At 47.1% G+C, this 24,398-nt stretch overlaps 1 protein-coding gene across 1 annotated transcript in view; it reads left to right on the forward strand.

Moving 5' to 3' along the window:
• VPS13D (vacuolar protein sorting 13 homolog D) overlaps positions 1 to 24,398 on the forward strand; it is a gene marked incomplete at its 5' end in the record, with an annotated part of 401,105 nt that overhangs the window by 130,975 nt on the left and 245,732 nt on the right. Inside the window, 4 exon segments of the mRNA XM_073603729.1 lie at positions 623 to 745; positions 5,248 to 5,322; positions 20,446 to 20,551; positions 21,486 to 21,638. Coding sequence (XP_073459830.1) covers positions 623 to 745; positions 5,248 to 5,322; positions 20,446 to 20,551; positions 21,486 to 21,638 — 457 coding nt within the window.

Below are 24,398 nucleotides of genomic sequence, written 5' to 3' on the forward strand. Positions count from 1 at the left end.
CCCGTTTTTACCTGAACCCCCCTAGTGCCTCCCTTTTTACCTGAACCCCCCCCCCAGTGCCCCCGTTTTCTTTTCCCCGGGAAGGAGCACAGCAGCTCTAGCCGGTGTCTCGGGTCCTCATTGGATAGATTGTCCTATAGAAGAGCGCTTCTCCACCCGGAGATACAAGGGACCCCAGAAGAGGAGGATCGGGGCCACTCTGTGCAAAACAAACTGCACAGCGGAGGGAAGACATGTTATTTACAGGAGGGATTAGTGACCCTTTAGGGCCGGCCAAGATTAGAACCGCTAATAGGCCGACTGAATGTACCAATTGATCGATCAGCTTCACTGCAACCAGCCTGCTGGATTCTCTTAAAATAGCAGCTGGCAGCGATAATCTCTGTCTTCTCCTGGTGGGGACGGCTCCCGCAGCACTATACAATGTACAGGGGGGGAGGGGACGGTACAATTACAATACAGAAGGGATAGGAGGGCCTTGTTCTCGGAGCTTACAATCTACATGATGATTTATTCCTCAGGCTGCACTATGTGAGACGATCACTGATTGTTATAAATAAAGTTTTGTCTTGTTATAGAACAAACCATAGAAGTGATACATTGTTGTGTTTGTGATTCTCAGAGCAATATGTCAACACCAAAGAGTCCTGGATGGCGGATTACTGCAACCAGGAGAGGGAGGAGCCTACAGAGACCGCCGACGAGTGGATGGGATCTTCTGTGGACCCCCCATGTATCGGGCCAAGTGAGTCTGTATAGATCCCCGCCCATTGATCCCCCGCCCATTGATCCCCCGTGTATTGATCCCCCGTGTATTGATCCCCGTGTATTGATCCCCCGTGTATCGGGCCAAGTGAGTCTGTATAGATCCTCGCCCATTGATCCCCCGCCCATTGATCCCCCGTGTATTGATCCCCCGTGTATCGGGCCAAGTGAGTCTGTATAGATCCCCGCCCATTGATCCCCCGTGTATTGATCCTCCGTGTATTGATCCCCGTGTATTGATCCCCCGTGTATCGGGCCAAGTGAGTCTGTATAGATCCTCGCCCATTGATCCCCGTGTATTGATCCCCCGTGTATTGATCCCCCGTGTATTGATCCCCCGTGTATCGGGCCAAGTGAGTCTGTATAGATCCCCGTCCATTGATCCCCCGTGTATTGATCCCCCGTGTATTGATCCCCCGTGTATCGGGCCAAGTGAGTCTGTATAGATCCCCGCCCATTGATCCCCCGCCCATTGATCCCCCGCCCATTGATCCCCCGCCCATTGATCCCCCGTGTATTGATCCCCCGTGTATTGATCCCCCGTGTATCGGGCCAAGTGAGTCTGTATAGATCCTCGCCCATTGATCCCCCGTGTATTGATCCCCCGTGTATTGATCCCCCGTGTATCGGGCCAAGTGAGTCTGTATAGATCCCCGCCCATTGATCCCCCGCCCATTGATCCCCCGCCCATTGATCCCCCGCCCATTGATCCCCCGCCCATTGATCCCCCGCCCATTGATCCCCCGTGTATTGATCCCCCATGTATTGATCCCCCGTGTATTGATCCCCCGTGTATCGGGCCAAGTGAGTCTGTATAGATCCCCGTCCATTGATCCCCCGTGTATTGATCCCCCGTGTATTGATCCCCCGTGTATCGGGCCAAGTGAGTCTGTATAGATCCCCGCCCATTGATCCCCCGCCCATTGATCCCCCGCCCATTGATCCCCCGTGTATTGATCCCCCGTGTATTGATCCCCCATGTATCGGGCCAAGTGAGTCTGTATAGATCCCCGTCTATTGATCCCTTGTATTGATCCCGTGTATCAGGCCAAGTGAGTCAGTATTGATCCCCATGTATTGATCCCTGTCTATTGATCTCTGTGTATTGATCCCCCGTGTATTGATCACATTTATTCTGCCCGTCTCTTGAATGTGAGATTTCTGGGCATTAACGGCCTTAAAGTGTAAGTTCACCTTTTTTGCAAAAAAAAAAAAAATGAATTGTCGCCCCTCCCCCCCTCCTCGGTTCTCCCGGCACTTATCTCTGTGGCGGATTGTCCTACACCACCCACACAGCTGGTTTGGCAGGCCACTGGTTTGAAAGCCCGGCTCTTCTTCCCCTTCTTAGAGCTTCCAAGATGAGTCGGAGTGATTCTGATTGATGAAAGTGGTCATGTGACCAATCCGAATCCTGATGATTCATCCTGGAAGCCCTAAAGAAAGAGGAGCCGGACTCCCCGGACCACCACACCGGCTGTGTGGGTACTGAGAACTAGTCCCCCATGGAGGTGAGTACAGCGGGGACCGGGGGGGTGGGGGGATGGGGGTCTACAGTGTTAGTTCACTTTTACATTTTTGTGTAATAATCATTAAATGTTAAGTTCTTATTACGATTCTTATAATGTGGTCAGAGTGGGGGATGGTGTATTGGGCCTCGTTCACACCCGGCAGACTGCAGCGTGAATCTTTGTGTGACGGTATTTACCCCCCATGGGGAATCCACAGCTGTTCCCTCCGTCCTTCTACAGGCCGTCCCATTCATGTGATTGGGGAAGTAGTGTCTACACGGACACACCTACCGCTTATAATGTGACGTCCATGTGGGGGGCGTGTCCCCGACCTCACACTGCCTGTGTTTGGGGCTGTGAACCCCCATTGATATCCGATTGTCCATGTAGTCACTGCGTCCCAATTACCATCAGTATGACGGCCTGCATAGGGATGTATGGGACATCTGGGCATCTCCTCTGATGGTGAGCATGACCTGACATAGGTGTACACTGTACTGTACATCTGAGGGAACCTGTCTGCATAGAGAGCTGCCAAGGCTAATGGGTTCCGGGGCTCTCCTATTTACACTGAGGGAAAAAAGGATTTGATCGGCTGATGATTTTGTGACAAAGAAACGATCGTCTATAATTGTATTGGTCAGTTTATTATAACAGTGAGTGAATAACAACAAAAATATCCAGAAAAACACAAAAAAGTTCTAAATTGATTTGCATTTTAATGAGAGAAACCCTTGTTGGCGATCAGAGGTCAGACGTTTCTTGGAGTTGGCCTCCAGGTTTGCACACATCTCAGGAGGGATTTTGTCCTCTTTGCAGATCCTCTCCAAGTCATTAAGGTTTCCAGGATGACGTTTGGTAACTCGAACCTTCAGCTCCCTCCACATATTTTCTATGGGATTAAGGTCTAGAGAGGACAGGCTAGGCTTCTCCAGGACCTCAATGTGCTTCTTCTTGAGCCACTCCTTTGTTGCCTTGGCCGTGTATTTTGGGTCATTGTCATGCTGGAAGACACATCCATGACCCATTTTCAATGCCCTGGCTGAGAGAAGGAGGTTCTCTCCCAAGATTTGATGGTACATGGCCCCGTCCATCGTCCCTTTAATGCGGTGAAGTTGTCCTGTCCCCTTATCAGAAAAACACCCCAAAGCATAATATTTCCACCTCCATGTATGACGGTGGGGGATGGTGTTCTTGGGGTCATAGGACCTCCATGTATGACGGTGAGGGATGGTGTTCTTGGGGTCATAGGACCTCCATGTATGATGGTGGGGGGTGATGTTCTTGGGGGTCATAGGACCTCCATGTATGACGGTGGGGGATGGTGTTCTTGGGGTCATAGGACCTCCATGTATGACGGTGGGGGATGGTGTTCTTGGGGTAATAGGACCTCCATGTATGACGGTGGGGGATGGTGTTCTTGGGGTCATAGGGCCTCCATGTATGATGGTGGGGATGGTGTTCTCGGGGTCATAGGACCTCCATGTATGACATTGGGGGGTGATGTTCTTGGGGTCATAGGTCCTTTATGTATGACGGTGGGGGATGGTGTACTTAGGGGTCATAGGACGTCTACGTATGATGGTGGGGGATGGTGTTCTTGGGGTCATAGGACCTCCATGTATGACGGTGGGGGGGGTGTTCTTGGGGTCATAGGACCTCCATGTATGACGGTGGGGGGTGGTGTTCTTGGGGTCATAGGACCTCCATGTATGACGGTGGGGGATGGTGTTCTTGGGGTCATAGGACCTCCATGTATGACGGTGGGGGATGGTGTTCTTGGGGTCATAGGACCTCCATGTATGACGGTGGAGGATGGTGTTCTTGGGGTCATAGGAGCTCCATGTATGACGGTGGGGGATGGTGTACTTGGGGTCATAGGACGTCCATGTATGATGGTGTACTTGGGGTCATAGGTCCTCCATGTATGACGGTGGGGAATGGTGTTCTTGGGATCATAGGCAGCATTACTCCTCCTCCAAACACGGCGAGCTGAGTTAATGCCAAAGATCTCAATTTTGGTCTCCTCTGACCACAACACTTTCCCCCAGTTCTCCTCTGAATCATTCGATGTTCATTAGTAATCTTCGAACGGACCTGTACATGTGATTTCCTGAGCAGGAGGACCTTGCGGGGGCTGCAGGATTTCAGTCCTTCACGGTGTAGTGTGTTACCGATTGTTTTCTTGGTGACTATGGTCCCAGCTGAGAACATTGACAAGATTGTCCCGTGTAGTTCTGGGCTGATTCCTCACCGTTCTCATGATCATTGAACCTCCACGAGGTGAGATCTTGTATGGAGTCCCAGACTGAGGGAGATTGATCGTTATTTTGTGTTTCCTCCATTTGTGAATAATCCCACCAACTGTTGTCACCCTCTCACCAAGCTGCTTGGCGATGGTCTTGTAGCCCATTCCAGCCTTGTGTAGGTCTACAATCTTCTCCCCGACATCCTTGGACAGCTCTTTGGTCTTGGCCATGGTGGAGAGATTGGAATCTGATTGATTGCTTCTGTGGACAGGTGTCTTTTATACAGGTAACAAGCTGAGATTGTATTAGAGAGTGCTCCTTATCTCAGCTTATTACCTGTATAGAAGACACCTGGGATCCAGAAATCTTGCTGATAGGCGATCAAATACTTATTTCACTCATTAAAATGCAAATCAATTTATAACTTTTGAAATGTGTTTTTCTGGATATTTTTGTTGTTATTCTCTCACTGTTATAAGAAACCAACCAAAAAAATTATAGACTGATCGTTTCTTTGTCACAACATCAGCAGCCGATCAAATACTTTTTTTTCCTTCACTGTACATAACAATCACCAGAAGATTGGTTGCTATGGTTACTGCCCATGCACCTCACTCTTAGCCATAATAAATACTCTTGTGTGATTGGTTGATATGTGCTGAGAATGTCTCCTGTGTATTCCTCCCTCTGCTTTGTTCTCTAATCTCTCCTCTCCTGTCTGCCAGGCCTTCCTCTCTCCTACCTTAGAACTAGGAGCACTGCCAGTCTGACTAACCTAGAGCACCAGATCTATGCTAGAGGTACAGTACCGAGAACACCAGGGACATGTACAGTACCGAGGACATGTACAGTACCGGGGACACCGGGGACATGTACAGTACCGGGGACATGTACAGTACCGGGGACACCGGGGACATGTACAGTACCAGGGACACCGGGGACATGTACAGTACCGGGGACACCGGGGACATGTACAGTACCGGGGACATGTACAGTACCGGGGACATGTACAGTACCGGGGACACCGGGGACATGTACAGTACCGGGGACATGTACAGTACCGGGGACACCGGGGACATGTACAGTACCGGGGACATGTACAGTACCTGGGACATGTACAGTCCTGAAAACACCGGGGACATGTACAGTACCAGGGACACCGGGGACATGTACAGTACCGGGGACATGTACAGTACCGGGGACACCGGGGACATGTACAGTACCGGGGACATGTACAGTACCGGGGACATGTACAGTACCGAGAACACCAGAGACATGTATAGTACCGGGGACATGTACAGTACCGAGAACACCAGGGACATGTACAGTACCGAGAACACCAGGGACATGTACAGTACCGGGGACATGTACAGTACTGGGAACACCGGGGACATGTACAAAAGCTGCCTTCCCTCCTATATAGATCTCTATGAGAGAGGAGCAAAAGTTCCATACAAACCAATGGAGAACATTATACCTATTTTCCTGCATAGGAGTATCCCAGAACATTGCAGATAACTATGTAGGGAAATCGGTGCAATGTTCTGGGATACTCCTATGTAGGGAAATTGGTGCAATGTTCTGGGATACTCCTATGTAGGGAAATCGGTGCAGTGTTCTGGGATACTCCTATGTAGGGAAATTGGTGCAATGTTCTGGGATACTCCTATGTAGGGAAATCGGTGCAGTGTTCTGGGATACTCTTATGTAGGGAAATCGGTGCAATGTTCTGGGATACTCCTATGTAGGGAAATCGGTGCAGTGTTCTGGGATACTCCTATGTAGGGAAATCGGTGCAATGTTCTGGGATACTCCTATGTAGGGAAATCGGTGCAGAGTATCACAGAGAAAACAAAGAATCTCTCTATAAATCTATTGAACGGACTCTGCTGCTTTTGCTGTGAATGAATCAGAAATAATTGTGACGGAGGAACGTTTGTCGTCTCTCTGGGGCTGACCTGCTGCAGGAACTCCTAGAACACAGCCAGTCTTATGTCCATCCAGGGATAAGCCGACCTTCACCCCAAAAACAAATTCTTTGCCCCCGGCTCCAGCCCCCCTCCTCCTTTATATTTTGTTTAAGTGCAGTTGACTTTTTTTTTGCTGAGGGTGGAGCTTCCTCCTTTCTCGTCTAGGTGAGAATGACGAGTCCCGTCCCATGCATGCGCAGATACAATGTAGGGATCTGGTCGGTGTTGAGGATCTGTCAGAGATCTTCAGCACTTTGCAGGGATTGTTCCTCCACCCCTATGTGTGAAGACAGAACAAGTAGTCAGGCTGCAGATCTTTGATGCAGAAGTGCTGCGGGGCTCCACCAGGTCCCAAAATCTGGGTAGGGCCCTTTGGCACAGCTGTGCACACACTATACTTTTTAAAAATGGCGGCACTGTTGGGCTGGTGGGGCTGGCGTTAAGGGTACGGAAGTTCCTCTGTAGATAGGGAGTCCGTCATGATTTGGAATTGATTCAGATTTCTTTCTCTCATCTTTTTTTTATTTTTAAATCGAAGCCGCTGGAGAGAAGACAGGGTGGCTGAGCTCACTCCGTCATGCTGTGGGGGATCTGGGCTGACTACCCAGCATCCCTGGGGTATACAGGTGGAGACTGTAGTCCCCTCCACTTTTTCTGGATGAAAATCCCCCAGTGCTTGCAAAGCATGGTTGACATCCTCCTATCTCAGTGCTGCATCATTTTCTGTTAGTTGAGAGCAGAGGCCAGCAGCACTCTGCCCTGTCGCCAGCCCTTCTGCTGGGTTGGTGGCATCATTCTAGGGTGCCATCCACTGCTGGGAAGGGGAGTGAGCTGCTTCATCTCCCTTACCCTCATCTGGCTGCTGGGATGACTTGTCTCTGGTACTGTCTCCCAGGTGCGCGGATCCTTGTGGGGGAGGAAAAAACGCTTCCTTCATCCTGGCTGACTGTTGGGGAGTGAGGACGAACACCTCCTCTCCCTTCTCCCCCTGGTTCTTGATCTGCTGCTGGGGAGTGACCACCACCTTCTCACCTGGGCCTCTGGAACTGCCGTAGGTGTGGGGCAGAGTCTTGGACCCTCTGTCCAGTTGCCATTGCTTCAGCTGGAGATGTTTCTGGTAACTCCACAGATGCTGTTGGCAGAAAATCACATGTCCCTGTCAGTGTTGTGGGAGAAAGGCCGACTACCTCTTCTCTCAGGGAGGATGAAGCTGCTGTTGGTGCTGGGCAGAGCTCAGTGATATTTAGCCCTGATGCCAGCTCTTCTGTTGGAGGCTCACTAGGTTGTTCTTCCTCAGCAGAGGAGTCTATTAAATCCCCAGTCTCTGAAACTGGTGTCTGGGGATAGAGGATCTCCTGTCCGTAGAACCCAGAAGATGTTATCGGTTCTGGTTCAGAGGTTAGCAGAGCTCTGCCCTGTTGTCAGCACTTCTGCTTTGGGGACTGCAATCTCCAAAGTTTTCGCTGCTTATTCTGGGGCATGCTGCTGAACGTGTTCTAGCAGTTCCCTGTATGCCCTTTCCAGATGCTGTTCCTTCCTTAGCAAATAATCCAGATCAGGTTTAAGCTCTGAGACCCCTGCAAGACCAAGCATAGCCTCTCTATATTCTCACAGGTCTTCAAGGGTAGATTCCCCTTCATCGCCAAACACAAAACAATCTAAGGCTCTCTCACAGCAAACCAGGGCCACCAAAGTCCTAGCCCTCCGGAGAGCATTCTGTTGTCTCCCCTAAGGCCTCATGTACACTGCTGCTGGTAAACGGACGTTCAGAGGCAGTTGGCTGTTTTTTTCAGCTGCCCCTGAACTCATCCAATGTTATCTTATGTGTACATGTACAGGCTTTTCTTTGAAGGCAAAAAAAATGAGTTCAGACACCGAAGTTTCCGACACTAAACACGGCAAAACGCGGTACCGGCGTTTTGCCGTGATTTTGTTTATAAGCGTTTTTACAGGTGCCCTATTTTTTAACATTACAAAACTTAAAAATGATAGCAAATGATGAAAAAAACACAAAAAAAAATTAAAAACTTGTAATTGCTTGCTATGCTTCATAGACCATTTATATACCCCTAATGAGCCCATGATCCAATCCAATCCAATACACCACAAGCATTGCTGTTAGCGAAAGTATAATTGGAATTTCACCTATATGTTGTTAGATTTCAACCAGATGACCGCACCATTGAGCTTCACCCCCGACTTGATCAAACATAGTTGTAAGAAATTTAGGGTTAGTGTTTCCTATTAGGGTTAGGGGGTTATGGTTAGGGTTTTCCCCTTGAAGAACAAGTTTAGGGTTATGGTAAGGGTTATGGTTTCCCATTAGGGTTAGGAATTTCCCCTTGAAGAACAAGTTAGGGTTAGGAGTTAGGGTTTCCCATTAGGATTAGGGGGTTAGGGTTTTCCCCTTGAAGAACAAGTTAGGGTTAGGAGTTGGGGTTTACCATTAGGGTTAGGAGGTTATGGTTAGGGTTTCTTGTTATGCTTAGGGTTTTCTCCTTAAAAAACAAGATAGGGTTAGGGTTGGGGGGTTATGGTTAGGGTTTTCCCCTTGAAGAACAAGTTAGGGTTAGGGGTTAGGGTTTTCCCCTTGAAGAACAAGTTAGGGTTGGGGTTTGCAGTTGGGGTTAGGGGGTTATGGTTACGGTTTTCCCCTTGAAGAACAAGTTAGGGTTAGGGTTTCCCATTAGGGTTAGGGGGTTATGGTTTTTCCCTTGAAGAACAAGTTAGGGTTAGGAGTTAGGGTTTACCATTCGGGTTAGGAGGTTATGGTTAGGGTTTCTTGTTATGCTTAGGGTTTCTTGTTATGCTTAGGGTTTTCCCCTTAAAGAACAAGATAGGGTTAGGGTTGGGGGGTTATGGTTAGGGTTTTCCCCTTGAAGAACAAGTTAGGGTTTCCAGTTAGGGTTAAGGTTAGGGGTTAGGGTTTTCCCCTTGAAGAACAAGTTAGGGTTAGGGTTTCCGGTTAGGGTTTCCCATTACGGTTAGGGGGTTATGGTTAGGGTTTTCCCCTTGAAGAACAAGTTAGGGTTAGGGTTTGCAGTTAGGATTAGGGGGTTATGGTTACGGTTTTCCCCTTGAAGAACAAGTAAGGGTTAGGGTTTCCGGTTAGGGTATCCCATTAGAGTTAGGGGGTTATGGTTAGGGTTTTCCCCTTAAAGAACAAGTTAGGGTTAGGGGTTAGGGTTTCCCATTAGGGTTAGGGGGTTATGGTTTTTCCCTTGAAGAACAAGTTAAGGTTAGGAGTTAGGGTTTCCCATTAGGGTTAGGGGGTTAAGGTTTTCCCCTTGAAGAACAAGCTAGGGTTAGGGTTTCCAGTTAGGGTTTCTGGTTAGGGTTCCCCATTAGGGTTAGGGGGTTATGGTTAGGGTTTTCCCCTTGAAGAACAAGTTAGGGTTTCCAGTTAGGGTTAAGGTTAGGGGTTAGGGTTTTCCCCTTGAAGAACAAGTTAGGGTTAGGGTTTCCGGTTAGGGTTTCCCATTACGGTTAGGGGGTTATGGTTAGGGTTTTCCCCTTGAAGAACAAGTTAGGGTTAGGGTTTGCAGTTAGGGTTAGGGGGTTATGGTTAGGGTTTTCCCCTTGAAGAACAAGTTAGGGTTAGGGGTTAGGGTTTCCCATTAGGGTTAGGGGGTTATGGTTTTTCCCTTGAAGAACAAGTTAGGGTTTCCCATTAGGGTTAGGGGGTTAAGGTTTTCCCCTTGAAGAACAAGCTAGGGTTAGGGTTTCCAGTTAGGGTTTCTGGTTAGGGTTCCCCATTAGGGTTAGGGGATTACGGTTAGGGTTTTCCCCTTGAAGAACAAGTTAGGGTTTCCGGTTAGGGTTTCCCATTAGGGTAAGGGGGTTATGGTTTGTCCCTTGAAGAACAGGTTAGGGGTTGGGGTTTCCCATTAGGGTTAGGGGGTTATGGTTAGGGTTTGTCCCTTGAAGAACAAGTTAGGGTTAGGGTTTCTGGTTAGGGTTTCCCATTAGGGTTAGGGGGTTATGGTTAGGGTTTTCCCCTTGAAGAACAAGCTAGGGTTAGGGTTTCCACCTAGGGTTTCCGGTTAGGAGCTAGGGTTTCCCTTTAGGGGGTTAGGGTTAGGGTTTTCTCCTTGAAGAACAAGCTAGGGTTTGGGTTTCCCATTAGGGTTAGGGCTTTCCCCTCGAAGAACAAGTTAGGGTTTCCGGTTAGGGGTTAGGGTTTCCCATTAGGGTTAGGGGGTTATGGTTAGGGTTTTCCCCTTGAAGAACAAGTTAGGGTTTACAGTTAGGGTTAGGGTCCCCGGTTAGGTTTAGGGGTTAGGCTTTCCCATTTGGGTTAGGGGGTTATGGTTAGGGTTTTTCCCTTGAAGAACAAGTTAGGGTTTCTGGTTAGGGTTTCCCGTTAGGGTTTTCCCCTTGAAGAACAAGTTAGGGTTTCCGGTTAGGGGTTGGGGTTTCCCATTAGGGTTAGGGTTTTCCCCTTGAAGAACAAGTTAGGTTTAGAGTTTCCGGTTAGGGTTTCCTATTTAGGGTTAGGGGGTTATGGTTAAGGTTTTCCCCTTGAAGAATAAGCTAGGTTTAGGGTTTCCGGTTAGGGTTGGGAGTTAGGGTTAGGGTTTCCCATTAGGGTTTCTGGTTAGGGTTAGGAGTTAGGGTTTCCCATTAGGGTTAGGGGGTTATGGTTTTCTCCTTGAAGAACAAGTTAGGGTTAGGGTTTCCCCTTGAAGAACAAGTTAGGGTTTCCCTTTAGGGTTAGGGTTAGAGATTTCCCCTTAGGGTTAGAACAAGCTAGGGTTAGGGTTTCCCGTTAGGGTTTCCAGTTAGGGTTTACCATTAGGGTTAGGGGGTTATGGTTAGGGTTTTCCCCTTGAAGAATAAGCTAGGTTTAGGGTTTCCGGTTAGGGTTGGGAGTTAGGGTTAGGGTTTCCGGTTAGGGTTAGGAGTTAGGGTTTCCCATTAGGGTTAGGGGGTTATGGTTAGGGTTTTCTCCTTGAAGAACAAGTTAGGGTTTCCCCTTGAAGAACAAGTTAAGGTTTCCCTTTAGGGTTAGGGGGTTATGGTTAGAGTTTTCCCCTTAAAGAACAAGTTAGGGTTTCCGGTTAGAGTTAGGATTTCTGGTTTGGGTTTCCCATTAGGGGGCTATGGTTAGGGTTTTCCCCTTGAAAAACAAGTTAGGGTTTCTGGTTAGGGGGCTATGGTTAGGGTTTTCCCCTTGAAGAACAAGTTGAGGTTAGGGTTTCCAGTTAGGATTAGGGGTTAGGCTTTCCAGTTAGGGTTAGGGGGTTATGGTTAGGGTTTTCCCCTTAAAGAACAAACTAGAATTAGGGTTTCTGGTTAGGGTTTCCCATCAGGGTTAGGGGGTTATAGTTAGGGTTTTCCCCTTGAAGAACAAGTTAGGGGTAAGGGTTTCCCATTAGGGTTTTCCCCTTGAAGAACAAGTTAGGTTTTCCAGTTAGGGGTTGGGGTTTCCCATTAGGGTTAGGGGATTATGGTTAGATGGCACACTGACATTACCCAACACAGCAACAAAAGCAGATTTACATGTTGGGAGATAAGCGGTAACCTACCTTCATCTCCAATGGCGGCCAAAAAGGCTCATGTTCCTGTCCATCCTCAACCTCAGATCCAGCATCTGAATCCAGTAATGGCTGGGCTTCATCAAGGAACAAGTGATGGACGCTGTGGTCAAATAACTCAGCTGACACCTCCATGGCTGATGTTAGAGCTATGGTGTGAATAGATGTGGACAAGGAGGCAGGTTTATCCACTCTGGCAACTGCAGGGGACAGCACACTTGTCTCTGTTTGCATGACGGAGGATGAGGAAGGTTTAGTAAGTCAGTCGTGTTTGGTTGGACTTTTTAATCACGGGTGATATTGCCGTTTAGGCTCATTTGGACACTATTTGTGGATTTTTTTTGTTTATGACACTCACAGGATTATTTGTTTGACATTCCCACAAATTAAGGTGGGGTTGTCTAATATTCGATTGTCCATATCCTGTATTTATTTTGCTTTATATTCATTTAATTTTATTTTATCAGGTATATGACCATTCATTTAATTGGTCGGTACATGAGAACATGTTTATTAAACTTTTATGTTTAGCGTGATTCTACGTTTTCTAATTTTTGTGCACTGTATTTTTGTTATGCAGGAGAATTGCTGCTGTTTTTCACGTATTCATTTGTCAATTTTGAATGGGTTTATGTCTTATTTTTTCTTACCTAGCGCAGTTTGAGTTTTTCTTTTCCTGGTTATGGTTAGGGTTTTCCCATTGAAGAACAAGTTAGGGTTAGGGTTTCCGGTTAGGAATTAGGGTTAGGGTTTCTGGTTAGAGTTAGTGTTTCCGCTTAGGAATTAGGGTTAGGGTTTCCCATTAGCGTTAGCGGGTTATGGTTAGGGTTTTCCCCTTGAAGAATAAGCTAGGTTTAGGGTTTCCGGTTAGGGTTTCCCATTAGGGTTAGGTGTTAGGGTTTCCCATTAGGGTTAGGGGGTTATGGTTAGGGTTTTCCCCTTGAAGAATAAGTTAGGGTTTCTGGTTAGGGGTTAGGGTTTCCAGTTAGGGTTAGGGAGTTATGGTTAGGGTTTTCCCCTTGAAAAACAAGTTAGGGTTTCTGGTTAGGGCAGGGATCCTCAAACTCTGGCTCTCCAGCTGTTGCAGAACTACACTTCCCATGAGGCATTGTAAAACTCTGACATTCACAGACATGACTGGGCATGATGGGAATTGAAGTTCCTGAACAAATGGAGGGCCGCAGTTTGACTCCTGGGTTAGGGTATCCCATTAGAGTTAGGGGGTTATGGTTAGGGTTTCCCCCTTGAAGAACAAGTTAGGGTTAGGGTTTCCCATTAAGGTTAGGGCGTTAAGGTTAGGGTTTTCCTCTTGAAGAACAAGTTAGGGTTAGGGTTTCCCATTAGGGTTGGGGGGTTATGGTTAGGGTTTTCCCCTTGAAGAACAAGTTAGGGTTTCCAGTTAGGGTTAGGGGTTAGTGTTTCCCATTAGGGTTTGGGCGTTATGGTTAGGGTTTTCCCCTTGAAGAATAAGTGAGGGTTTCCGGTTAGGGTCTCCGGTTAGGGTTAGGGGTTATGGTTAGGGTTTTCCCCTTGAAGAACAAGTTAGGGTTTCCGGTTAAGGTTAGGAGTTAGGGTTTCCCATTAGGGTTAGGGGGTTAGGGTTTTCCCCTTGAAGAACAAGCTAGGGTTAGGGTTTACAGTTAGGAGTTAGGGTTTCCCATTAGGGTTTGGGTTTCCCCTTGAAGAGCACGTTAGGGTTAGGGGGTGGGGTTTCCCATTAGGGTTAGGAGGTTATGCTTAGGGTTTTCCCTTTGAAAAACGGGTTAGGGTTTCCCATTAGGGTTGGGGGGTTATGAGGGTTAGGGTTTTCCCCTTGAAGAACAGGTTAGGGTTTCCCATTAGGGTTGGGGGTTATGGTTAGAGTTTTCCCCTTGAAGAACAAGTTAGGGTTAGTGTTTCCAGTTAGGGTTAGGGGGTTATGGTTAGGGTTTTCCCCTTGAAGAACAAGTTAGGGTTAGGGATTCCGGTTAGGGTATCCCATTAGAGTTAGGGGGTTAGGGTTTTCCCCTTGAAAAACAAGTTAGGGGTTAGGGTTTCCCATTAGGGTTAGGGGTTATGGTTAGGGTTTTCCCCTTGAAGAACACGTTAGGGTTTCTGGTAAGGGTTTGGGTTTTCCATTAGGGTTAGGGGGTTTTGGTTAGTTTTTTTCCCCTTGAAGAACAAGTTAGGGTTTCCAGTTAGGGTTAGGAGTTAGGGTTTCTCATTAGGGTTTTCCCCTTGAAGAATAAGCTAGGGTTGGTTTTTCCGGTTAGGAGCTAGGGTTTCCCATTAAGGTTAGGGTTTTCCCCTTGAAGAACAAGTTAGGGTTTCCGGTTAGGGTTTCCCATTAGGGTTGGGGGGTTATGGTTAGGGTTTTCTCCTTGAAGAACAAGTTAGGGTTTCTGGTTATGGGTTAGGGTTTCCCATAAGGGCTAGGGGGTTATGGTTAGTTTTTTCCCCTTGAAGAACAAGTTAGGGTTCCCAGTTAGGGTTAGGGGGTTATGGTTAGGGTTTTCCCCTTGAAGAACAAGTTAGGGTTAGGGGTTAGGGTTTCCCATTAGGGTTAGGGGGTTATGGTTAGGGTTTTCCCCTTGAAGATCAAGTTAGGGTTAGGGTTTCCAGTTAGGGTTAGGAGTTAGGATTAGGGTTAGGGGGTTAGGGTTAGAGTTTTCCCCTTGAAGAACAAGCTAGGGTTAGTTTTTCCGGTTAGGAGCTAGGGTTTCCCATTAGGGTTAGGGTTTTCCCCTTGAAGAACAAGTTAGGGTTAGGGTTTCCAGTTAGGGTTAGGGTTTCCGGTTAGAGCTTAGGGTTTCCAATTAGCGTTGGGGGGTTATGGTTAGGGTTTTCTCCTTGAAAAACAAGTTAAGGTTTCTGGTTAGGGTTTCCCATTGGGGTTAGGGGGTTATGGTTAGGGTTTTCCGCTGGAAGAACAAGTTAGGGTTTCCCATTAGGGTTAGAGGTTTATGGTTAGGGTTTTCCCCTTGAAGAACAAGTTAGGGTTTCCAGTTAGGGTTAGGGTTTCCCATTAGGGTTGGGGGTTATGGTTAGGTTTAGGGTTTTCCCCTTGAAGAACAAGTTAGGGTTTCTGGTTAGGGTTAGGGTCTCTAGTTAGGGTTAGGGGTTTCCGGTTAGGAGTTAGGATTAGGGTTTTCCCCTTGAAGAACAAGTTAGGGTTAGGGTTTCCGGTTAGGGTTTCCCATTAGGGTTAGGGGGTTATGGTTTTCCCCTTGAAGAACAAGTTAGGGTTAAGGTTTCCAGTTAGGGTTTCCCATTAGGGTTAGGGGGTTAGGGTTTCCGGTTAGGGGTTGGGGTTTCCCCTTTAGGGTTATGGTTAACCCCTAGGTTAAGGTTTTCCCCTTGAAGAACAAGTTGGGGTTAGTGTTTCCCGTTAGGGTTAGGAATTAGGGTTAGGGTGTCCCATTAGGGTTAGGGTTTTCCCCTTGAAGAATAAGCTAGGTTTAGGGTTTCTGGTTAGAGTTAGGAGTTAGGGTTAGGGTTTCCCATTAGGGTTAAGGTTTCCGGTTAGGGTTATGGTTTCCCATAGGGTTAGGGAGTTATTTCTACGGTTTTCCCCTTTCAAGAACAAGTTAGAGTTTCCTATTAGGGTTGGGGGGTTAAGGTTAGGGTTTTCCCCTTGAAGAACAAGTTAGGGTTTCTGGTTAGGGGGTAGGGTTTCCCATTAGGGTTAGGGTTTTCCCCTTGAAGAACAAGTTAGGGTTAGGGTTTCCAGTTAGGGTTAGGAGTTAGGGTTATGGTTTCCTATTAGGGTTACGGGGTTAAGGTTTTCCCCTTGAAGAGCACGTTATAGTTTCGGGTTAGGGTTAATTAAAAATATTTTAAAAATCGCAATTAATATTTGCATAAAAAAGACAAAATAAATTAATAAAGGAAAAAAATGAAATTACACATACAGCTTTAAAAAAAAAAAATTAAACAAAAATTCTAATAATCGCAATTTAAAAATTAAATATATTAAAAAAATTGCAATTAAATTTTGCATAAAAAAGACAAAATAAATAAACGAAATTACATATACAGCTTATAATAAAAAATAAACAAAAAATATACTAATCAGTTGCATTTTAAAAATTAAATATATTTTAAAAATTTGCATTTTTTTCCTCACATATGCTCATTATTGGATCCATAGTAAAAGCAATGAATTTGAGGTAGATACAAGTACACTGCTGTTCTCTCAGCTGTTGCTACTCACTCTAGTCTCACAGAACTGCTGAATTAGTTGAATAATACTGTTTTTTGAGCTTTGGGAGGGTCCTATGATATCTTAAATAAACGCCCCTAGATGAAAACACGGCAAAACGTGGCATGCAAAAACGCCGTAAAGCGGCGTTTTTAAACGCCGGTTTAAAGCTGTCAAAAAAATTGTTCATAGTAGGTTGCCTCAGCTTCCCATGTACATTAAGCCTAAATATTCCTGCTGTGCGCGCCATTGCAGAGCCCAGATCTATCTCTTGCTGGACCCGCCTGTCCAACTCAGTCACCCCTTGCTCCTGGGGCCACTCTCCCAGGAATGGTATCCTTCTCTCCCGTTGCTCACTGGCTCGTTGCTCTGGGGTTGGAAAGCGCTTGCCCTGGTGTGTACCAGCGACCTGGAGGGCTACAAGCCAGACCTTCACCTGAATCTGCTGCTTGATCTATAGGTATTGATCCACAGACACAGACCTGGGGTTTGCCGAAAGGGCGCTCCGCAGCAGCCCCGGGAACCCTAATGCCAGATCCATATCTCCGCTGGGACGACAGAAGTCTGCTATCCTGATCTTGGATCCAGTTGGAGGTTTGGATGTCCCAGACTGCAGGAGGCCTCCCACTGCTTGCCACCAATGTAACAGATCCCCGTCTCACTCTGCTTGAGTCCTTCCGTCAGTACACCGCTTCCTCCAATCTGGACCTTCAGATATCAGATTTTGGAAAGGAAAGACTACCGTGCTATATAAATACAAAAAATCAACACAATTAAAAAACTATATGAAGAAATAAGGTGACAAAATCAATAAAATTTAAATAGCAGAAGCAGCCGCTAAAAGTGAGATACACACGCTATAGAACAATCAATATAAAAAAGCAGCGCTGTGAGTGTTATATGCTTATAGAATTAAGCCAATGTAGGTAAAAGTAAGCCAATGTAAATGGGATAAATGAATAAACCCAAGATTGGGATAAATGATATCAAAAATTCATAATTTAAAACATAAATTATTTGATAACAGTCCTAATCCGTGATCAAAGTCCAGATGAGTGAAGTGGAGAGACATAGGCACAGGCCCCAGTCTAAAGGCAGGAATGCAAGTAAAAAGTGGATGGATCCTTCACCGCACCACTGTGATACTGAATAAAAATGCGCGCTTACCAAACGGCAAGCATAGGAGAGCTTGCAACCTTAACCCGGTCGGGGCCTTTCATGGGATGGAGACACCAACACACCACTTCATACACCTTGAGATAAGCCCGCTGTCCACTAAGTAACAAGCAATCCCTCTAGTGTGGGGATAATAAACTCCTAGCTGGGGGTTGTTCTCACAAGAGATACCCCAAGGAGAAAAAGAAGAGTACAATAGCGTAATCCTGGTTGGGTATTTATTAAAGGAAATTAAAATCACACTTACAATGTGGTAGATGCACATAAGCATAAAGAGCCGGCCGGCTAAAAGCGAACACCCGTCCTGCAGACGGTAGATGCAGCACGTCAGCACGCCCGACGTACGTTTCGTCACACTCTGACATCGTCTGGGGCACGGGTGACGCACTGACGTGTCGCACCTAAATAATAAACCACCGTAACCAAGCCTCGTATTAAAAACGAGACCGGAAATCACCTTGCGCTCTACTAAGTAAGGGCGGATGGTACAAAAACGCCATCTTAGATAGGGGATTCTATATTACATCGTATAAACGTTTCCAGTACAGAAACCACCAAACGTGTATAAACCGATGCGGAAAAAAGGAGGGGTTATCAGTAGTCTCACACATAAATTTACAATGTGAAAAAATAAAAAATGTTATATTTATATATAAATAGAAAAATTAAAATTAAAAGAACGTCCATCTAAATTGTACCAGAGCTTAAATGATTCATTCTAAAAAGAAGCTAGTCATTTAAAGGGGCCCAACTAGAACTTACTTGGGGGCACACCTTTCTAATCTTACTTAAGCGACAAAATTAGCATAAGAGTTTACCATGCATAAAACACACCCAAATGAATTTTATACTAGATGGATAATGCTAGGGAAGAGAGAGGTGATTTCTTCCACCGTACGTAAATGTACATAAAACCACAGTACAGCATAGATCATAAACATATGCAATATGAAAAATATTAATAAAATAAATCACATACCAGATATTCTTATACAGTAAATTAATCCCAAAAATCGATAAAAAATCAATAAAAAATATATAAAAAAGCGTAAATTAATGTCTACATGTACTCTAATGGGGCACATACCCCATTTGGTAAAGAATCTAAGTATACACTAATGGGGCATATACCCAACCAATGAATCCTGAATGGATGGTATTGGCCACTTATTAAATGGGTAAATAAAGGTTCTCTCAGGTGTCACAGGACTCTAGGTAAATAGTCGATTGATGGATTTAATAAACCAGAAAACTGAGGCGTTTTTTTTAAGAGTTGGCGATAAAGGCATTGGTGTCGGTATCCACATTGAGCCCATGTGGAACATAACACTTAATTTTATGTATCCAGAGCATCTCAAGTTTTGAGATGCTCCTGACCAGAGAGCTCCCCCTCCAGTGGGGCCGATACCTATCGATCCCCAGAAAAAGGGTTTTGGAGGGGTCCTTGTTGTGAGTAGTCAAATAATGCTTTGAAACAGAATGTTTTGGAAAACCATTTATGATGTTGGTGATATGTTCGTTTAAGCGAACGGAAAGGGGTCGTCTGGTCCTGCCCACATACTGTAACCCACAAGGGCACTGCAGATATCAGATATTGTAACCAAGAACCAGACGAGACTAGCTCAGTTACAAAGCTGAAACACGAACTGTTTATTGAAACACAGGTACACAGAGGTTACACTCAGGGTGGGGTAGACTGTCCAATCAGCAGGGTGAGCTGTTGGAGCAATTCCCCCCTCCCTCCTCCTCACAGCAAATACACATTCCATAATACTTTTCTCCCAAGGCAGACAGACACAATAGAACAATGGAATACAGCCACACCCCAAACAACACAAAGAGTCCACAGCAGTATGAGACAATAAATATATATACACACACACAACATTCCAGTGTGGTTGTACAGGGAGTCTGATTAGTACAGATCAGACTGGGGTTCTTGGTCACCTTAGATGACCTACACATAGGAGGTGTATGGGGAGCTGAAACAAGGGTTTCCCAACCTCTCCAAAGGGATTCTGGGTTCCACGGGCCCCTCCGCCCAAAGTGACTCCCGTCACAATACTCCTCCCATTTTGCCACGCCCACCACATGTCCTGTCACTGTAATGCTGCTGTGTAACTGCGCTGTCCTCACTCATAGGGGCTTTTGTATACAATGTTCAGACCTTCCCTTGGCTGCCCTGTAGTGGGGGCTGTCACTGAGGAAAACTGGAAGTGATTGTAAATAGAAAGCCTTGCAGTCCACAGGTAATGTAGACACATAGATATGAATGTAGCTCTTCTGGGGTGGCTTCTGGTCAGCATTGAGTAAAGCATGAAGATGGAGGGTGAGAACCCCCCATCCCCCATATACAGAGTCTCCGATTAATGTTCTCCTCCCGGATTGATGATCCTGACAAGGAGCAGGGCATGACCCAGCATTTCCTCTGGGCACATTAATGGCATGATTTGGTCCAGAACCCCTGAGATCTCATCCATGAGATGTTCCCCTATCGGGTCCCTTCTGTACATGTCCCCCCCTCCCCCCCCGGCTCTGCTCAGGCAGAATCTGTGTTTTGTTCTTTTTTTATGTGATTTAAAATATAAGTTAAAGGCAAAACTTTTTTTTTAGTGTTGGATGAAGTGCAGAGGGATGAGACCCCCTGTCAGTCTTTATTGCACCCCCATTAGGGAGATTCACCCTCTCATCATTGAAAGTGAAAGAAAATCCCAAATTTTGGGTTGTCCCCAGAAAAGTAATAGAGAGGAAATCTTCCAATGGGGACACTAGTTCTGGTGACCTGGGAAGCCTCTTAAGTTGCAGGGATTTCCTCTCACTTCCTGTTTGGCTATGGGACAGGAAGTGAAAGGAAATCTCTGCAATGGGACACAGATGGTAAAAAAAATATTCAGATCGGGGTTCTCCCCTCCCTTACTCCATCCAAAATAGAAAAAAAGTTTTTCCCGTAGTCTTACTTTAAGTTGTTTTTGTTTTTTGTATCTTTTTTATCATCTTAGTATTTGTACTCTTCAGGGTTCTGTGTGTTGTTTCTTACATTGTGCTGATTCCTTGTTGCAGTTGAAATGAAGACCCCGAAACGCAGGCAGCCCTTTGTACCGTTCGCTCTCCGGAATCACACGGGGTGCACGCTCTGGTTTGCTACTTTAACTACGACCCCCACGCGGTAAGGAGACCCCCGGAGTCGCACATAGCTTGTTTTCCTTCTTTCTTTTCACTTTCTTTCCATTTTTGTTTTTTCCCCGATGATTTTTCTATCCTATTTGGACAATTTGTATAATTCAAAATTTTCATAAGATGGGAAGATTGTATGACCCGAAATCCAGCAGACCTGTGAGGTCAGGTATGACACCTTTTGTATCTGCTGATGTATGAGCAGCTTATACATAAGTGGTTAATTCCTGGCTGTGGCCATTTCTTTCTGCATAGAGTGGGGAAGGAATAGAACCTCTGTCAGTGTTTTATTGGTGTTTGGTTACCATCCTGTCCTGATGATAAAGTTATAGGGGTGCAGGAAGTGGTGGGCAGTCCTTCCCATAGAGAGAGAGACAACAAAGTGGAAGTAAAGTCCATCCTATAAAAGACTTCTCTGTAGGTTCAGTGAATATCTCCTGGACATGGACGGTTCAGCCCCTTTCACACTTGTCCTGCACCTTGGACATGACAGGTCGTACCCCCCATGATTTCCAATGAGCACCCTTCATCTCTGTAGTCCCTGCACTACTTTCATCCGACTTTGAGGCGACTTGAGGTCCATAGACCTCAACATTACACAGGAATTAGAAGGTCTGTTATGTTTTCATTGCTGTTCATGTCTTCCTGCCTCCTCTCCCCCATTTCTTGTCTCGGTGTCACAATCGCAGTGTCAGGAACCACAGACAGGAAATGCAGGTAAAATCACGCCTTTAATGTAATGGCAAAAATAACGGAGTTCAGAAATGTTGTCAGAAACAGAAGCCAAAATGGATGTTTGGACGGGTCGGGTCCGCGGGTCACCAATCTGGGCTTTAAGAAGTGTGAGCAAACCGGGGGTGTTCCTGGTACCCCCTTCTCTTATATTTCTATCGCACTACAATGAAATGATTTGTATTATTTTGCAGAGCTGCGCTCTCTCACAGCGGGAGTCCCGAGGTCGTCTCCGACAACGATCGCAACTTCCTGGACGACGCCCACAATGTCAGTCAGTGGAGGGAAGTGCTCCCCGGAGAAGAGATCCCGTTCGAGTTTGAGACCCGAGAGAAGCTCAGACACAGGTAAGGGGGAGTCGGAGGCGGCTAACGGGGGGAGTCGGAGGCGGCTAACGGGGGGGGTTGGACACGGGTAACGGGGGGGTCGGACACGGGTAACGGGGGGGTCGGACACGGTTAAGGAGGAGTTAAAGGCTTTATATATGGATTCTGGAGTTGCCGGTTACATTGCTTTTTGGATATAAATAAAATACCCCTAACCCTAATATTAGCCCCTAACCTAACAAAATGAACAGATAGAAATAAGTTTATCAATTAAATACATTAACCCCTTACAAAAAAAAGTAAATAAAGCGGATGAAAAATCTAAAAAACACGGCAACAAATGACAAAACGGATGATATTTGTCTCCATTGGCTAATAAAAAATAAAGCCAAAACCGCAAATCGCTTTAAACACGCTAAACAAACACGCTCAGAAACGTACATACAAATACCTGAAAAAAACGCTCAAAAACCCGACGTTCATGTTCCGTCTTCTGTTCTTCACACTTGCTAAACGCCAAATTTATTTCTTTACAGTAAACAATCGCTGAATGATGTCAGTTGAACAGACTGTAAAATATTTGGGAGATTACAGTGACCAGAGGTGGTCCGGCAATTCTCCCAACACGTCCTTCAATGTTTGCATGGAGGATGTACAGTGTATGTCAGATGATAAGAATTAGGAGGTCTGTCACCTGTAGGCGGTCAGTAGGAGGTCTGTCACCTGTAGGAGGTCAGTAGGAGGTCTGTCACCTGTAGGAGGTCAGTAGGAGGTCTGTCACCTGTAGGAGGTCAGTAGGTCTGTCACCTGTAGGCGGTCAGTAGGAGGTCTGTCACCTGTAGGAGGTCAGTAGGAGGTCTGGCACCTGTAGGAGGTCAGTAGGAGGTCTGTCACCTGTAGGAGGTCAGTAGGAGGTCTGTCACCTGTAGGCGGTCAGTAGGAGGTCTGTCACCTGTAGGAGGTCAGTAGGAGGTCTGTCACCTGTAGGCGGTCAGTAGGAGGTCTGTCACCTGTAGGCGGTCAGTAGGAGGTCTGTCACCTGTAGAGGAGGTCAGTAGGAGGTCTGTCACCTGTAGGAGGTCAGTAGGAGGTCTGTCACCTGTAGGAGGTCAGTAGGAGGCCTGTCACCTGTAGGCGGTCAGTAGGAGGTCTGTCACCTGTAGGAGGTCAGTAGGAGGTCTGTCACCTGTAGGAGGTCTGTCACCTGTAGGCGGTCAGTAGGAGGTCTGTCACCTGTAGGAGGTCAGTAGGAGGTCTGTCACCTGTAGGAGGTCAGTAGGAGGTCTGTCACCTGTAGGCGGTCAGTAGGAGGTCTGTCACCTGTAGGATGTCTGTCACCTGTAGGCGGTCAGTAGGAGGTCTGTCACCTGTAGGCGGTCAGTAGGAGGTCTGTCACCTGTAGGAGGTCAGTAGGAGGTCTGTCACCTGTAGGCGGTCAGTAGGAGGTCTGTCACCTGTAGGAGGTCTGTCACCTGTAGGAGGTCAGTAGGAGGTCTGTCACCTGTAGGAGGTCAGTAGGAGGTCTGTCACCTGTAGGCGGTCGGTAGGAGGTCTGTCACCTGTAGGAGGTCAGTAGGAGGTCTGTCACCTGTAGGCGGTCGGTAGGAGGTCTGTCACCTGTAGGAGGTCAGTAGGAGGTCATTAAGAGGACTGTCACCTGTAGGCGGTCAGTAGGAGGTCTGTCACCTGTAGGCGGTCAGTAGGAGGTCTGTCACCTGTAGGAGGTCTGTCACCTGCAGGAGGTCAGTAGGAGGTCTGTCACCTGTAGGCGGTCAGTAGGAGGTCTGTCACCTGTAGGAGGTCAGTAGGAGGTCTGTCACCTGTAGGCGGTCGGTAGGAGGTCTGTCACCTGTAGGAGGTCAGTAGGAGGTCTGTCACCTGTAGGCGGTCGGTAGGAGGTCTGTCACCTGTAGGAGGTCAGTAGGAGGTCATTAAGAGGACTGTCACCTGTAGGCGGTCAGTAGGAGGTCTGTCACCTGTAGGCGGTCAGTAGGAGGTCTGTCACCTGTAGGAGGTCTGTCACCTGCAGGAGGTCAGTAGGAGGTCGGTCACCTGTAGGCGGTCGGTAGGAGGTCTGTCACCTGTAGGCGGTCGGTAGGAGGTCTGTCACCTGTAGGCGGTCAGTAGGAGGTCTGTCACCTGTAGGAGGTCAGTAGGTCGTCTGTCACCTGTAGGCGGTCGGTAGGAGGTCTGTCACCTGTAGGAGGTCAGTAGGAGGTCTGTCACCTATAGGAGGTCTGTCACCTGTAGGCGGTCAGTAGGAGGTCTGTCACCTGTAGAGGAGGTCAGTAGGAGGTCTGTCACCTGTAGGAGGTCAGTAGGAGGTCTGTCACCTGTAGGCGGTCAGTAGGAGGTCTGTCACCTGTAGGCGGTCAGTAGGAGGTCTGTCACCTGTAGGAGGTCAGTAGGAGGTCTGTCACCTGTAGGAGGTCAGTAGGAGGTCTGTCACCTGTAGGCGGTCAGTAGGAGGTCTGTCACCTGTAGGATGTCTGTCACCTGTAGGCGGTCAGTAGGAGGTCTGTCACCTGTAGGCGGTCAGTAGGAGGTCTGTCACCTGTAGGAGGTCAGTAGGAGGTCTGTCACCTGTAGGCGGTCAGTAGGAGGTCTGTCACCTGTAGGAGGTCTGTCACCTATAGGAGGTCAGTAGGAGGTCTGTCACCTGTAGGAGGTCAGTAGGAGGTCTGTCACCTATAGGAGGTCAGTAGGAGGTCTGTCACCTATAGGAGGTCAGTAGGAGGTCTGTCACCTGCAGGAGGTCAGTAGGAGGTCGGTCACCTGTAG

This window comes from Aquarana catesbeiana, linkage group LG10 (genome assembly GCF_042186555.1).
Source record: "Aquarana catesbeiana isolate 2022-GZ linkage group LG10, ASM4218655v1, whole genome shotgun sequence".
Lineage (NCBI taxonomy): Eukaryota > Metazoa > Chordata > Amphibia > Anura > Ranidae > Aquarana > Aquarana catesbeiana.